Genomic DNA, 14353 nt, shown 5'->3' with positions numbered 1-14353 from the left:
ATACATAAAGCATTGTAGGATATTCTTAATTTCTTACCGGAAAACGTGAGCGTAAGGAAGGCAAAACTAATGTACCGTCTTAATTACTAGTTTGTATTCACCTAATTGTGATTTTCCTGGATTGACTCAGTCAAGCTCATGATGCCCCGTCTACATTTACCATTTCATCATACTTTTTTTACACACCATCTCGTCTGGTAACTTGTTTTAATTGAAAATTTACCTGTACGATAATTTTAGGGTAAGATACGATAGTTTTCATGCTACGGTACGATATATTGGGTCTCTGGCCAGAACATCCCTGGTGAGAAGTGCTTTTGAGTGTGATTGTAGTGTTGTGGTGGCTTTGGATGTGTGTGTAGTCTGTGATCCAAGTGTAATCGGCCCGCCTTAAGCCGACTGGGTGCAAGGATACTAGTATGTGACATTGGTTCAACCACGGCACCCCTAGTGTCTGCCAAAGTAGCAAGTGGCTTGGTGAACGCTTCCCAAAGTTTTTACCACTCTGGCGGGAGGTGACCCCGTGCTCACCAGCGTGCGAAACGCACACACTACCACTGTACCACAGAGTCTCTCTCTCTCTCTCTCTCTCTCTCTCTCTCTCTCTCTCTCTCTCGGTATATATATATATATATATATATATATATATATATATATATATATATATATATATATATATATATTCGTGTTCTGTAAACGGTTTTAGCTTAGAAAAGACATTCTGAAGTCTGTCTATAGCCGGATGCATTAACTCCGGAGGGGGAAGCCATGAACAAAGCTCCTCCACGTCACCTAGCTTTCCTTCGTCAGGTTGTCCTTCCTCCAGCTCACAGTCATTTTCAGTACTGTACCACTCCACCACAACATTGTCAGGTTTTTGCATGAATATATTAATGTCGTCATCGTAGTAATGGGGCTAACCATTTCAGTTCGATGGCGTCATTCGTAGTGTTACTGATATCACGCGACTTACTGGAGACATGGTGTATGGTGTACGTTAATTACGAAAATCTGATTGTAGACAATATCATAAAAACTTACTGGATATGTCAGAGGAGAGTTGCTGGTGTTCAGTGTATACATCCTCTTAAGAGTAGCCAGTGCTTCCTCTTGTTGACCTTTCAGTAGCAAGAACATCGGGGATTCTGGCAGCCAAATCACCAGAATGGCAGTACTGTAAGAGATGCACAGTATTACATTAAAACTAATGCATGATGGTGGGCAGATATAAACCAAATCACGACACCTCATCATTTATGTAGGCAACAGATGTCTTGATACAAGAAGATAAAGGACATCTTTGATAGCTGCACTCAACTCTGCACTAATGTGGAGGACGAGGATGGGCGAACCACAGAAGTCACAGCCACTATAAGCTCTGGTCAGGGGTAAAGGTCTACTACTGTGCGAAGCGTCTTGTACATACGTAATAACTATGGCACTGTCTTCCCTAAGGGTATTCCTTCCCCTGAGAGTGGTCTCACGTGGTTAAAAGGTGGTTGGAGTAAACGCCTACTAATATGCAAAATTTTGTGTCCCTAGGTTAAAAACTATGGCTGTGCATAATGACTTTGCAGAGAACCCTGGGGGCCACCCCGTCCTTTTTGAGGGGTGCCTTCTTGTGGTTCTGCCCTTCCCCAAACGTGGTCGGGGTGAACACCTATCAGAATGCAAAATGTATATGTTCTGTGTTTCAAACTTTGGTCGTGGAGAACGACTTTTTCCGAGACCACATGGGGACAACCGCCTTGTGTGAGGGGGCGCTTGGGGGTACCACCAGGCTTATAACCTGGCGCGATTAATGCCCAAACATTGTGGAAAAATTTGTGTTCACAGGTATTAAACAGCCGTCAATAATGAACCACTCCCACCCCTATGGTTCATTTGTAATTTAAAAGCAAAGTCCTCCCTGTTAGAGAATATTTTGCCTTGAGAGGCACACAGATTTACGTGGCAGCCTGCGCTAACACACACCACCTCTGTCGTTATCTACAGAACAACAAAGCACAGCTGGGCACATAAGATTTAGGGTCTAGTTGCCCCGCCAGTTGTATATCGGTCAATCATTCAGTCCGTCACGGGGGTTAGCGTACAAGCTTCAAGATATCCTGAGGTCATTCGAAGACAATGAATAATTCTATGTTCATAACCTGGATTCGTAACCGTTTTTTTTTTTTTATGTGTCCAACTCTGGTTATAGAGTAAACATTATTTAAATGTGAATAATGGTAATGAGACAAAAATTCACTTTGACTTCCCTGTTCCCAAACCTTATATTATTGATAGGGTATTGTTTGGACTGATAATCGTGGTATAATTATTTATTCATGATTATTTAGCTCATTCTCAGGAAAAAAAATCAAGCAATGCAAAGTACAGAAGCTGGTAATATTGAATATTTCTACAATTATCCACATTTATATTTGAATAACATTTACTCTATAACCTTTGAGAGTCCGACATATCTATATTACAATGATCCGATATCTGTATGGTTGTCTGTATTACAATGATCCGATATCTGTATGTCTGTTACCATAACACAGCACAAACGGCGTAACGTAGCGCCCTTTGTTGGAGCACTGTACAGTTAAATTGCTCTAACACAGTGGTTCCCAACCTTTTTGGTCCTCTGGCCCCCCGAGAAAATTATGAGAAGCTCCATGGCCCCCTATATAAATCAGATCGTATAATTATATATTTTTAATATTTGATATTGTGCAGAAAACGGAAATTACCCCAATATACTTAAGGCTAAACTAGCACAGTAAGGTATATTTCATACTTGATTTCTGTCAGGTTTTACCCAGACCAAATGCCTTATAATATCTTATATTACCAATAAGGCCCATGGCCCCCCAGTCAATGTCCCATGGCCCCCTTGGGGGCCATGGCTCCCAGGTTGGGAACCGCTGCTCTAACATAAAGAATAAAACAATTTCCGCTCCAATCACGCCATCGGCTCCCAAGTTATGACTCATTTCTGACCTCTTGACATCGAGGAGAGGCCACCAAGGGCGGTCCTTAAGCGAGTGTTCATAAAATGTTGATGTCTTAGAATGCCCTATGGATCCATCTCCTGCAGATTGCACGTCTGCTCCTCGGACACCCTGTATATATCTATTTACTTATCTGTCTGTCTATCTATAGATCGATCGATTGATCTATAAGTCTATCTGGATAGTTTGATAGATAGATAGACAGACTGACAGATGTTCCGATCCTTTTTTGACCCATTAGGAGGGTAGGGAAATAACAGAGGAAATGGAGTTGAACAGGAAGGTTTTAGGAAGGGAACAGGTTGTGTAGATCACATATTCATTCTTAGATCTTTAGTGGAAAAGTTTCTAGAGAAAGGAAAGAAGTTGTATGCGGCCTTCATGGATTTGGAGAAAGCATATGACAGGGTGGATAGACAAGGAATGTGGAAAGTATTAAGAATATATGGAGTAGATGGGAAGTTGTGGAATGCTGTGAAGAGTATGTATTATGGTGCTAAGGGTGCAGGGCGTGTGGATGATGACGTGAGTGAATTTTTCTCTTTGAAGGCTGGGTTGAAACAGGGATGTCATGTCTCCATGGCTGTTCAATCTGTACATGGATGGGGTAATAAAAGAGAGAGGTACAAGATAGGGCAGTGGATGTTGGAGTGGCCCTAGTGACAGAGGGTAGTGTTTGGAAACTCTCTGTACTGCTGTTTGCAGATGATACTGTGTTCTTAAGTGAAGACGAAGGGGAGCTTCAGGGCTTGGTGGATGAGTTTGGGAGAGTGTGTAAGAAACGGAATCTAAAGGTGAATGCAGGGAAGAGTAAAGTGATGGTCTTTGAGGGACGTGAAATCAGCGAATGTACAGTGAGGTTGGATGGTGAGGAAATGGAAAATGAGAGTACGTTTAAGTACTTGGGGAGTGTGATGAGTAAGAATGGAAGTTTGGAAGGTGAAGTGCTTGAAAGGGTACAGTAATGAAGAAAGGTTACTGGTTCCTTGAAAGCAGTGACAAGAAACAGGGAAGTGAGCATGGAAGTGAAAAAGTTACTACATGACAGCATTGTGATACCAACTCTAACGTATGGAATTGAAGCTTGGATGTTGTTGGAAGGACACAAGTGAAGAGCGAGAGCAGTGGAAATGAGTTATTTAAGAGGAGCCGGTGGAATCACATTGGGAGACAGGCTGACAAATGAGGATATAATGAAGCGTTGTGGTGTAGATGTGGATGTGATAGGAAGCGTTAGGAGGAACTCACACTGAGGTGGTTTGGCTATCTGGAGAGGATGGAAGGTGAGAGACTGACGAGGAGAGTGTATGTGAGTGAGGTGGAGGGGGGAAGAGGGAGGGGTAGGCCGAGGATGAGATGGAGGGATGGAGTGGAGAGGTATATGAAAGAGGGGGATGTGAGTTGGGAGTAGGGCAGTGAAATGGCGGGGGACAGGGCGACGTGGAGGCGATTTGTTTGTGGCCACTCCGTACGGGATTAAGGCGTCTGGCAATAGATAGATAGATAGGAGGGTAGGGGCCTGGGTTAAGCTGGGCAGTCTCGACATTTAAAGGGAGGATGGCCAGCCTCACCTGTCCCTGAAAGGCAGTATATGAGCAATAATTTTAAACTACCCTTCGAATATAAACCCTTACAGGCTTAGTCCGGTTGGAGCACCTTACCCCACTAAACCACCAGGTGGCATTTGGTTATGTAACAGGAAACCATTTGGTTCGTCAACCATCATAAAGTCACTTGAAGGCAGCACTACATCGAACTTGAAAGCACTCCCAGGTTCTCGGGCCCTGTGAGGGGCCAGGGGCTATGCGATGGTTTAGCCCCCATGCTGTCCTCCTCTTCTCTTCAATAGCCTCTGGAGGGTAGACTGATGACAAAGACTCTACCGCTAGACATGAGAGGCACCCAAATTCTCGCTGCAGCCTACACAAACCCACAATATCCACTACACTACATGGCAACACACCCACACACACCAAGGAACATCAAAACAACACCCAGCACATGATATCATACACAAATACTGTCATCTCTCCCCCCTCACCTGCCTCAGACCAGCTTCCAGAAGAATACCCATACTCAAATCACTCACCGCCCCATGCAGTCACTTAAAGACAACACACAGCTGCATGCACGGCCTCCTGATATCCACCCTCCCGAATCCTATCTCCCTCATCAGGACAGGGTCCAACTGGCCAGGCTGAGAGCATCATCCAGCTCTCTTAAGTTACCAGAAGAGGCTGGATGACTCCGTCCCTGACTCATGTCCAGAATGCAACACAGCACCCCATACTATTAAGCACATTGTGGAAGACTGCGCTGCACACAATCACCTACGCCAACAACACAACAATCACTCCTTGAGAGCTCTGTGGGAGAGCCCGGTCTCAGCCATGGCCTTCCTTAGGGACTCGGGGCTGTTCGCCCAGACTGTCTAGTGCTACTACTACTTGAAAGCACTCAGACTGCGCATACCTCCGCCAGTACCACTCTCATTAAAACGGATCCGGATCCGAGGAGATATTGTGTGGAATACATAGGATCTGGATCCATCCCAAAATATAATCAATTGTCCCTTGCCCTGTGATTCTCGATTCTTGTAGTAGGAGTTAAAGATGAATACAGGGAGTTGATATTGATTTATTATCTTCAGAGAAAATCTTAAGTTGAGCAATGTATGTATTACAGAGACTGAATACAGTAAGTAAGTCTAGTTGGACCCCTCTTCTTGTTCACTCTCTCCACTACCTGTCGGTTCTATAGCTAGCCTCCTTCTGAGCTTTGCTTCCTAAATTCTGGTGTAGCAGGGGTCGTGTCACATGTGTTACACTGTTGTTGGAATGTTCTAGAAGCCTGTGTGTGAGTATGTGTGTATGTGTGTGTATGGTCACTAGGTGCTTTTGTGTGCCTATAAAGCACTCCTTGAGTTAGAGTGTGTAAGCATGTTTAGCATTGCTCGATTCTCGCAGACACAATACCTTCTCATCATCTGACTTGCTGCTTCTATCTGTCTGTCTATCTATCTATTTATCTATCTATCTATTATGATTTGTAATTATAATACTGAGTCCTGACATTGCTCGGCCACGCCGCTGAAGGTCCTCCGACAGCAATCATCATTGACATATGGTAATCTATTAGTACATAATATTGATTTAATATTGTACACATACAATATTCATAGTAAATTGCAATGATCTAGTAATATTACATTTTAAACAAGTTGTATACATATTTGGATAAATGCACTAAAGGTAAACTATTTAACTGTAATACAGTATGTACATGAATTATTGTAGTGAAATGCATACATGCAAGAGAAAAAAAAAATAGTTTAAAATTAAGATTATGATAAGAGTTATTAATATTTCATTTAAAGATAATGCTACTGGTATGCCATACTTCTATATCATGGGTCATTCTTCTTTGTAATTAATTTTATATATATATATATATATATATATATATATATATATATATATATATATATATATATATATATATATATATATATATGTATATATATATATATATATATATATATATATATATATATATATATATATATATATATATATATATATATATATATATATATATATATATAGATATATAGATAGATAGATACAGATAGATATATATTTGTATATATATATATATATATATATATATATATATATTGTTACATAGCCTATGATTTCATCATCCTTTGTATAATTCTAATGTACAGTATGCTGCATGTTTGATCACGATTCGCCTCGTGGCTTCCATAGTGACCAGGCTTGCGTGTTCTACCTCACTCCCCCCTTCTCCCCCTTATAGTAGAGTAAGTCGTTCTTTCTGTTGTTCAGAGCAGGAGTGTCAACTCTTCGTCCTCTGTGCCCTCATTTGCGCATCCTTCTTGCAAGTTGAATCAAGCTCTGCCGGCCCCCTATATAATGAGCTCAGTCTCTGCATTTGGGCCCCTTAGATCTACTCCTCATTTTGTTCACATCTCTGTCCTCCGCTGTATAGTGTATTATTATTGTGAGTGCTCAGGAAGTCTCCAGCCATCTAGCTGCTGTATAATTTGAGAGTAAGTGTTGTTACCATTTTTCTTGTACTGTATGGCCTAAGGCGTTAATTCGTAGGCCTGGTAAGGTTTTTGTGATTCATGTAGAGTTTTTAATGTCAGCCAGTATTAGTAATATTTTGTATCTGTAATAATATTATATCTTACTTTAATTGAGCATTATTCGGTTCTCTCATTTATCAGGGCTGACTTAGATAAATTTGTTCTTGCTAAATTCGTGTTAATAGAGGCTATTGCAGTTAACCATATATGTAACCTGTTTTGCCATTACATTATCCATATGAGTCCTGAATGTTTAGTTGTTAGTTTGAGCTTAAACTTTAACTTGTAATTTTACCTAACTCTTTTGTTTCGAACCTGGAACTTTGTGGGACAGTAGTGATTTTAGTATTCTCACTTGAAGTGTTCATTATCTCTCTCTGTTCTGTAACATAAATTTGGCGACCTCTTATCAGGATATTCAGGATATTATCATAAGGATATTGCTTGATATTTTGTGACTGTGATTTATTCATGATGTCTACTATTACTACTCTTGATGAAGCCAAAGAATTTTTGTCAAATGTGCAAACAGTGTGTGATGTAGAAAACAGAACAAAGAATGAACTTAAGCTTGTTGCTCAACAATTGGGAATTGCTGTTCGCTCTCATCATTCTAAAGGTCAAATTGTTGACATGATTAATAAAAAAGCTTGTTTAATGTAACTCCTCCAGATGAGCAAACGCAGATTGAAATAGCTAAGTTACAGCTAGCCCTGCAGGAGGCTCGAGCTAAGGAGGCTGAGTTTCAGGCTCGTGCTAAGAAGGCTGAGTTTCAGGCTCGTGCTAAGGAGGCTGAGTTTCAGGCAAATGCTAAGGAGGCTGAGTCTCAGGCTCGTATTCAGGAGGCACAGGCACAGGCTCAGGCACAAATTGAACTTGCTAGGATTCAGGCAGACCATGAGTATCGCATGAAACAAGGTGGAACTGGATCATCTAGCTCTGATGATTCTGATGTGGCTAAAAATGTTAAACTTGTCCCTCCTTTTAATGAATCTGATTTAAAAAAGTATTTTCAGTTGTTTGAGAGGGTAGCTACAGGTTTTAATTGGCCCAAAAAGTATTGGCCAGTACTCCTTCAGTGTGTTCTCACCGGTAAAGCTCAAGAAACTTATGCATCTTTGCCTCAGGATCAATCTGATAATTATGATGTAGTTAAGAGCTTGATTCTTAAGACCTATGAGCTTGTTCCTGAAGCCCATAGAGTAAATTTAGGACAACTTATCAGCAAGATAAGCAATCCCATGTTGAGTATGCAAAAATCAAAGATCTGTTAGAGCAGTGGTTAAATTCTAAGAATGTAAATTCTGATTTTGACAAATTTAAGCAGATGATTTTGCTGGAGGACTTCAAAAGATGTATTAATAAAGATGTAAGCCTATATCTTGATGAGAAAAGAATAGATAATTTGTCTGATGCTGCAGTTTTAGCTGATGAATATGTTCTCACTCACAAGAGATATTCTAAAGAAAAAAAGAAAGCTGAGAGTAAGTACGTTGCCTCTACTCAGAGTACAGGTAACAGGAAAGAGAATAAAGATGTTTCTCAGGAAGTACAGTAAATACCAGCTTCACCTCTAGATTTCAGAAAAGTAAATGTACTTATTGTAGTAAGCTTGGTCATACTACGGAGAAATGTTTCAGGAGACAGCGTGATGTGAACAAAAAGGAGTCTTTAAATATTCAGTCAATTGGTTTAGTGTCCTCCCTTCAGAGTTCCCAGAATTCTTTAACCGAGTTAACTGAACCTGATTTGAGGGGTAAATTAAATTCTCATGATGAAGCTCCTCTTTTGAGCAGTAACGTGGGTGACACTCTCAAGAGTTCATGTGCTAATTTCCTGTCTGATGGTTTTGTCAGTCCTCAGGACAATAATGACAGGAAATCAGTTAAAATATATCGCGATACGGGTGCTTGCCAATCCCTTATGCTGACCAGTGTTCTAGGTTCTAATGTTAATTCCTCTGATGAAACTGTAATCTTACAAGATGTAGGGAATAATCACCTCTCTGTCCCTCTGTGCAGAGTGAATTTAGAGTCTGGTTTTGTTAATGGTTCCGTTATGGTTGGGTTGGTTGAAACACTCCCAATGTCAGGGGTAACTTTCTTACTTGGAAATGATATTGGTGGAAGTCAAGTGTGTCCGGCTTCTCAGTTCTCTGGTGAACCAGTGACTGCGACCCAGGATTGTGATGTCCCTGATGTGTTTTCTGCATGTGCTGTCACTAGGGCTAAGTCTAAAGTTACTGGTGACTTAGAGGATAATGATGATGATGATGTTATCCCAGCTGACACTTTTCTTGCTAGTTTGGACCACTTACCAGATGAGGCAGTACCCCGTAGTGTTGATAATTTGTCTCGTCAAGAGTTGGTTTAGTTGCAGGTTGCTGACCCTGAGTTGAAAGGTCTAGCTAACTCTGCTTGCAGTGAGGAAGAGTTAGCTGGTGCTTCTACTTGTTATTATATAAAGTCAGAAGTACTTATGAGGAAGTGGAGACCCCCAACAGCATCAGCCGACTGTGAATGGGAGGTTGTACATCAAGTTGTCATCCCTCGTGTTTGTAGGCAGGATATCATTAGAGTGGCTCATGATACCAGTTTGGCAGGACACCTTAGAGTGAGGAAGACTGTGGCACGCATTTTGAAACACTTCTACTGGCCAGGTATCTTCAGAGATGTTTCCTGGTATTGTAAGTCTTGTCACATCTGTCAAGTTGTGGGGAAGTGTAATCAGACCAAAAAGGTTGCACCTCTAGTTCCCATTCCTCCTTTTGAGGCGCCATTCACCCGTGTGTTGGTGGATATTGTGGGCCCTCTTCCTAAGACTTCTTCAGGATTTTCTTATGTGTTGACCCTGATTGATATGGCTACTCGTTATCCTGAAACCATTCCACTTAGAAATATCACAGCAAAGAACGTGGTTAATAAAATGCTAGGGTTCTTCACCAAGTTTGGTCTGGCCAAGGAGGTACAGTCAGACCGGGGAAGTAATTTCATGTCAAATGTTTTCAAGCAGTCTCTGAAAGAGTTGGGCACCACCCAGATCACGTCTTCAGCTTACCATCCCCAGACCCAAGGAGCATTGGAGAGATATCATCAAACACTCAAATCGATGCTCAGGAAATACTGTTTGGAACATCAGAAAGACTGGGATAAAGGTCTTCCATTCGTAGTATTTGCTGCAAGAGAATCTCCAAATGAATCACTGGGCTTCTCACGCTTTGAACTACTGTTTGGCCATGAGGTAAGAGGACTCCTTAAGCTACTCAAGGAATGCTGGCTGTCGGAGGAAGATGACGTCAACCTGCTGGAGTATGTGATGAAGTTCAAAGAACGGCTGTCCACTGCTTTACAGCTGGCGAGAGAGAATTTAGGAGCTGCTCAGGAGAAGATGAAGACTTGGTATGATAAGAAGTCCAGGTTACGCCAGTTTCAGCCAGATCAGGTTTTGATTTTGCTACCAGTGCATGGGCAACCTCTTCAAGCCAAGTTTAGTGGTCCTTATTTCGTGGACAAGAAACTCAGTGATGTCAACTATGTCATTGCCACACCAGATCGTAGAAAGAACAAGCAACTTTGTCACATCAACATGCTAAAGTTATATCACAGGCGGGACAAAATAACCCAGTCTGCACTGTAGCTGTTCCACCTGAGTCTGCAAGTGAAGTTCTCCCATGCAGTATGAGCCTGAGTGATAGTTTGGGGAAGAATCCTGATATCATGAATGATCTCCAGACTAAGCTTTCTCATCTAGCTCCCGAGGAAAGGCAGGATTTTTCGGCATTACTGCAGGAGTACCCGCAAGTGTTCCGTGCCACTCCAGGAAGAACCACTGTGTTGATGCATAATGTCGATGTTGGGGATGCAGAGCCAATTAAACTGCCTCCTTACTGTGTGAACCCAGTGAAAATTCCTCTCATCCAGAAGGAGCTTGGCTACCTATTGGACAACAAGATGATTGAGCCCTGTCAGAGCGAGTGGAGTTCTCCTGTCACTCTAGTCTCTAAGCCAGGTGGGTCACAGCGGCTTTGCATCGACTACAGACGTGTTCATCAGATAACCAAAACAGACACTTACCCTCTCCCTCGCGTGGAAGATTGCATAGACAAGATCGGAAAGGCTAGGTACATAAGTAAGTTTGATTTGTTAAAGGGATACTGGCAAGTACCTATGACTGAACGTGCTAGGGAGATCTCATGTTTTGTAACACTAGGAAAGACTTTTGCATGTTCTGTAATGCCATATGGTATGAAGAATGCACCAGCCACATTTCAGAAGCTCATGAATGTTGTAACAGAGCGTTTGGCAGGGTGTGTTGTTTATATTGATGATGTATTAATCTTCAGTGACAACTGGAAAAATCACCTATGCCATGTCAGTAAATTTCTTGAGCGTTTGGTTCAGGCTAATCTTGTAGCTAATTTATCAAAGTGTGAATTTGGTCAAGCTAAAGTTCAGTACCTTGGGTACGTAATTGGTGATGGACACGTTGCACCACCAGGAGCTAAGGTTCAGGTTATAAGTGATCTTCCCAGACCTAAAAGTAGGAAAGAGCTACAAAGATTTTTGGGAATGGTAGGTTATTACAGGAGATTTGTTCTTAACTTTTCAATTCTTGTATCACCACTTACAGACCTACTGAAAAAGAGAGTTAAATTTGTCTGGACCGATAACTGTGAAACCTCTTTCAGTAAACTTAAAGCTATCCTATTAAGTCAGCCAGTGCTCACTACTCCAAATTTTGCTAAGACTTTTAAGATGGCTGTTGACGCAAGTGATACAGGAGCTGGGGCTGTTTTGCCGCAAGAGGATGATCAGGGTATTGAACACCCTGTATCTTATTACAGTAAGAAGTTCACTCCACCTCAAAAGAACTACTCAACTATTGAGAAAGAGCTTTTGGCCTTGATTTTGGGTTTACAGCATTTTTCATTTTATTTGTGTTCTGGTTTTGACCCCATAGTCATTTATACCGATCATAACCCACTTAAATTCCTTAGTAAGTTTAAAGATAAAAATCAGAGATTGACAAGATGGAGTCTACTTCTTCAGGAGTATTCATTAGACATAGAACATGTCAAGGGGAAAGAAAATGTTATTGCAGATTGCTTATCTAGACTTTAGACAGATTGTTTTAGAGTAATAAGAAATTTCCTTTGTAAATTTCTTTTTCTTTGTGGGGAGGTGTTACATAGCCTATGATTTCATCATCCTTTGTATAATTCTAACGTACGGTATGCTGCATGTTTGATCACGATTCGCCTCGTGGCTTCCATAGTGACCAGGCTTGCGTGTTCTACCTCACTCCCCCCTTCTCCCCCTTATAGTAGAGTAAGTCATTCTTTCTGTTGTTCAGAGCAGGAGTGTCAACTCTTCGTCCTCTGTGCCCTCATTTGCGCGTCCTTCTTGCAAGTTGAATCAAGCTCTGCCGGCCCATTATATAATGAGCTCAGTCTCTGCATTAGGGCCACTTAGATCTACTCCTCATTTTGTTCACATCTCTGTCCTCCCCTGTATAGCGTATTATTATTGTGAGTGTTCAGGAAGTCTCCAGCCATCTAGCTGTTGTATAATTTGAGTATTAGTGTTGTTACCATTTTTCTTGTACTGTATGGCCTAAGGCGTTAATTCGTAGGCCTGGTAAGGTTTTTGTGATTCATGTAGAGTTTTTAATGTCAGCCAGTATTAGTAATATTTTGTATCTGTAATAATATTATATCTTACTTTAACTGAGCATTATTTGGTTTTCTCATTTATCAGGGCTGACTTAGATAAATTTGTTCTTGCTAAATTCGTGTTAATAGAGGCTATTGCAGTTAACCATATATGTAACCTGTTTTGCCATTACATTATTCTTATGAGTCCTGAATCTTTAGTTGTTAGTTTGAGCATTAAACTTTAACTTGTAATTTTACCTAACTCTTTTGTTTCGAACCTGGAACTTTGCGGGACAGTAGTGATTTTAGTATTCTCAGTTGAAGTGTTCATTATCTCTGTTCCGTAACAATATATATATATATATATATATATATATATATATATATATGTACACTTCATTCAGGGGGGTTAACTTGGATGTTAACTCTACCCCCACTAAATACTGACTCCAAATTTGCAATTCTTGCATGCATTCTGTGCATTGCGAACAGCACTACTCCAAATACAATGCAGAAGATTATAAAGACAGTAGGTGCTGGGCTATACACATAATATGGGTTGAACATACTCAAACTCAAATCTTCCCAGGGCTTCATTGTTTCATTGAGCAGTTGCATAGTTTCAAACTTAGGTGAAGTCAGCTTAATACTTGTGCTCATGTTTAAGTTCATATCAGGTAGTGGGTGGAAATGTTTGTGTGTATGATTGAGGATGGCGTAGTGATTGATGGTGGATAAAGTGGACATGGATGGTGTAAATACCGCACAGTAGTCTGGTGCTATGTATAATCCTGAGGCTGAAGTATGAGATGGTGGTATATCTGGACAGACTATGTAAACTGATGTGTTATGAGTGAAATAAAAAAACTGTGAGTGTCCGATGCGTTGATGGTGTACAAACTTATCTGGAGCAAAAGTGAAGTTGCAATAATTATGGATATTGTTATTTCTGATGATAGCCATTTCACAAGGGACTGTATCAGTAGGCTGAAACGTGAAAATGTACGCAGGACAAAGATGAACAGCAAGTAAGGATGTGCGGCACTTTCATTCAATCGTTGATTCATTTGCGAAAGTGACAGTGTTCCGTCTCTTGGAGACCATGATGAATTCGGTGTCTGTGTTGATGTTGATGATGACCAAAGTGTTGTTATTTTTAGAGGGGAAGGGGTGTATTTGGTATACTGTGAACAGGTCTTCAGTTATGAATGGTACATGAACTACAACTGATGTTGGTGTTAGTGTTGCTTCTGAATATGGATAATATTGCATGAATTCCATACTTCGGAACAAAGGCTTCAATTTATGTTTATGTATGCGTTGACTAATTATCTGACGTACAAACACCACAAAGCCAGTCAGGAGACAGGACGTGTGTGCTGGGCAATTCCCAGGTCCTGTCCTCCCCACTTACTGTTTTTTAATCAGCCCATATACCACTGACCGGGCTAATGTATGGCCCGGCCTGCACTATATGTGCAGGGAATCTTTCAACAAACGAACGAACGATCTGACGTAGCTCATGAACTGGGAGTAAGTCAATTGTGATCTTGCCATCACCAGCATTCGAAATTCCTTGCATAAGTGCCC

The 14353-nt window shown here is 41.0% G+C and overlaps 1 protein-coding gene across 1 annotated transcript in view; it reads right to left on the bottom strand.

Annotated features, from left to right (window-relative positions):
- The window catches only part of LOC145395276 (synaptic vesicle glycoprotein 2B-like), a 130404-nt gene that overhangs the window by 47978 nt on the left and 68073 nt on the right, over positions 1 to 14353 (bottom strand). Inside the window, exon 7 of the mRNA XM_080268956.1 lies at positions 1042 to 1174. Within this exon, the coding sequence (XP_080125082.1) occupies positions 1042 to 1174 (133 nt within the window). The remainder of the gene's footprint in view (positions 1 to 1041; positions 1175 to 14353) is intronic.

The sequence above is a fragment of the Coenobita brevimanus genome, chromosome 30, assembly GCF_032717465.1.
Source record: "Coenobita brevimanus isolate Jiangsu-jjx chromosome 30, ASM3271746v2, whole genome shotgun sequence".
NCBI lineage: Eukaryota > Metazoa > Arthropoda > Malacostraca > Decapoda > Coenobitidae > Coenobita > Coenobita brevimanus.
Note: the sequence above shows the minus strand (reverse complement) of the source record. Positions and strands in the feature narration are given on the sequence as shown.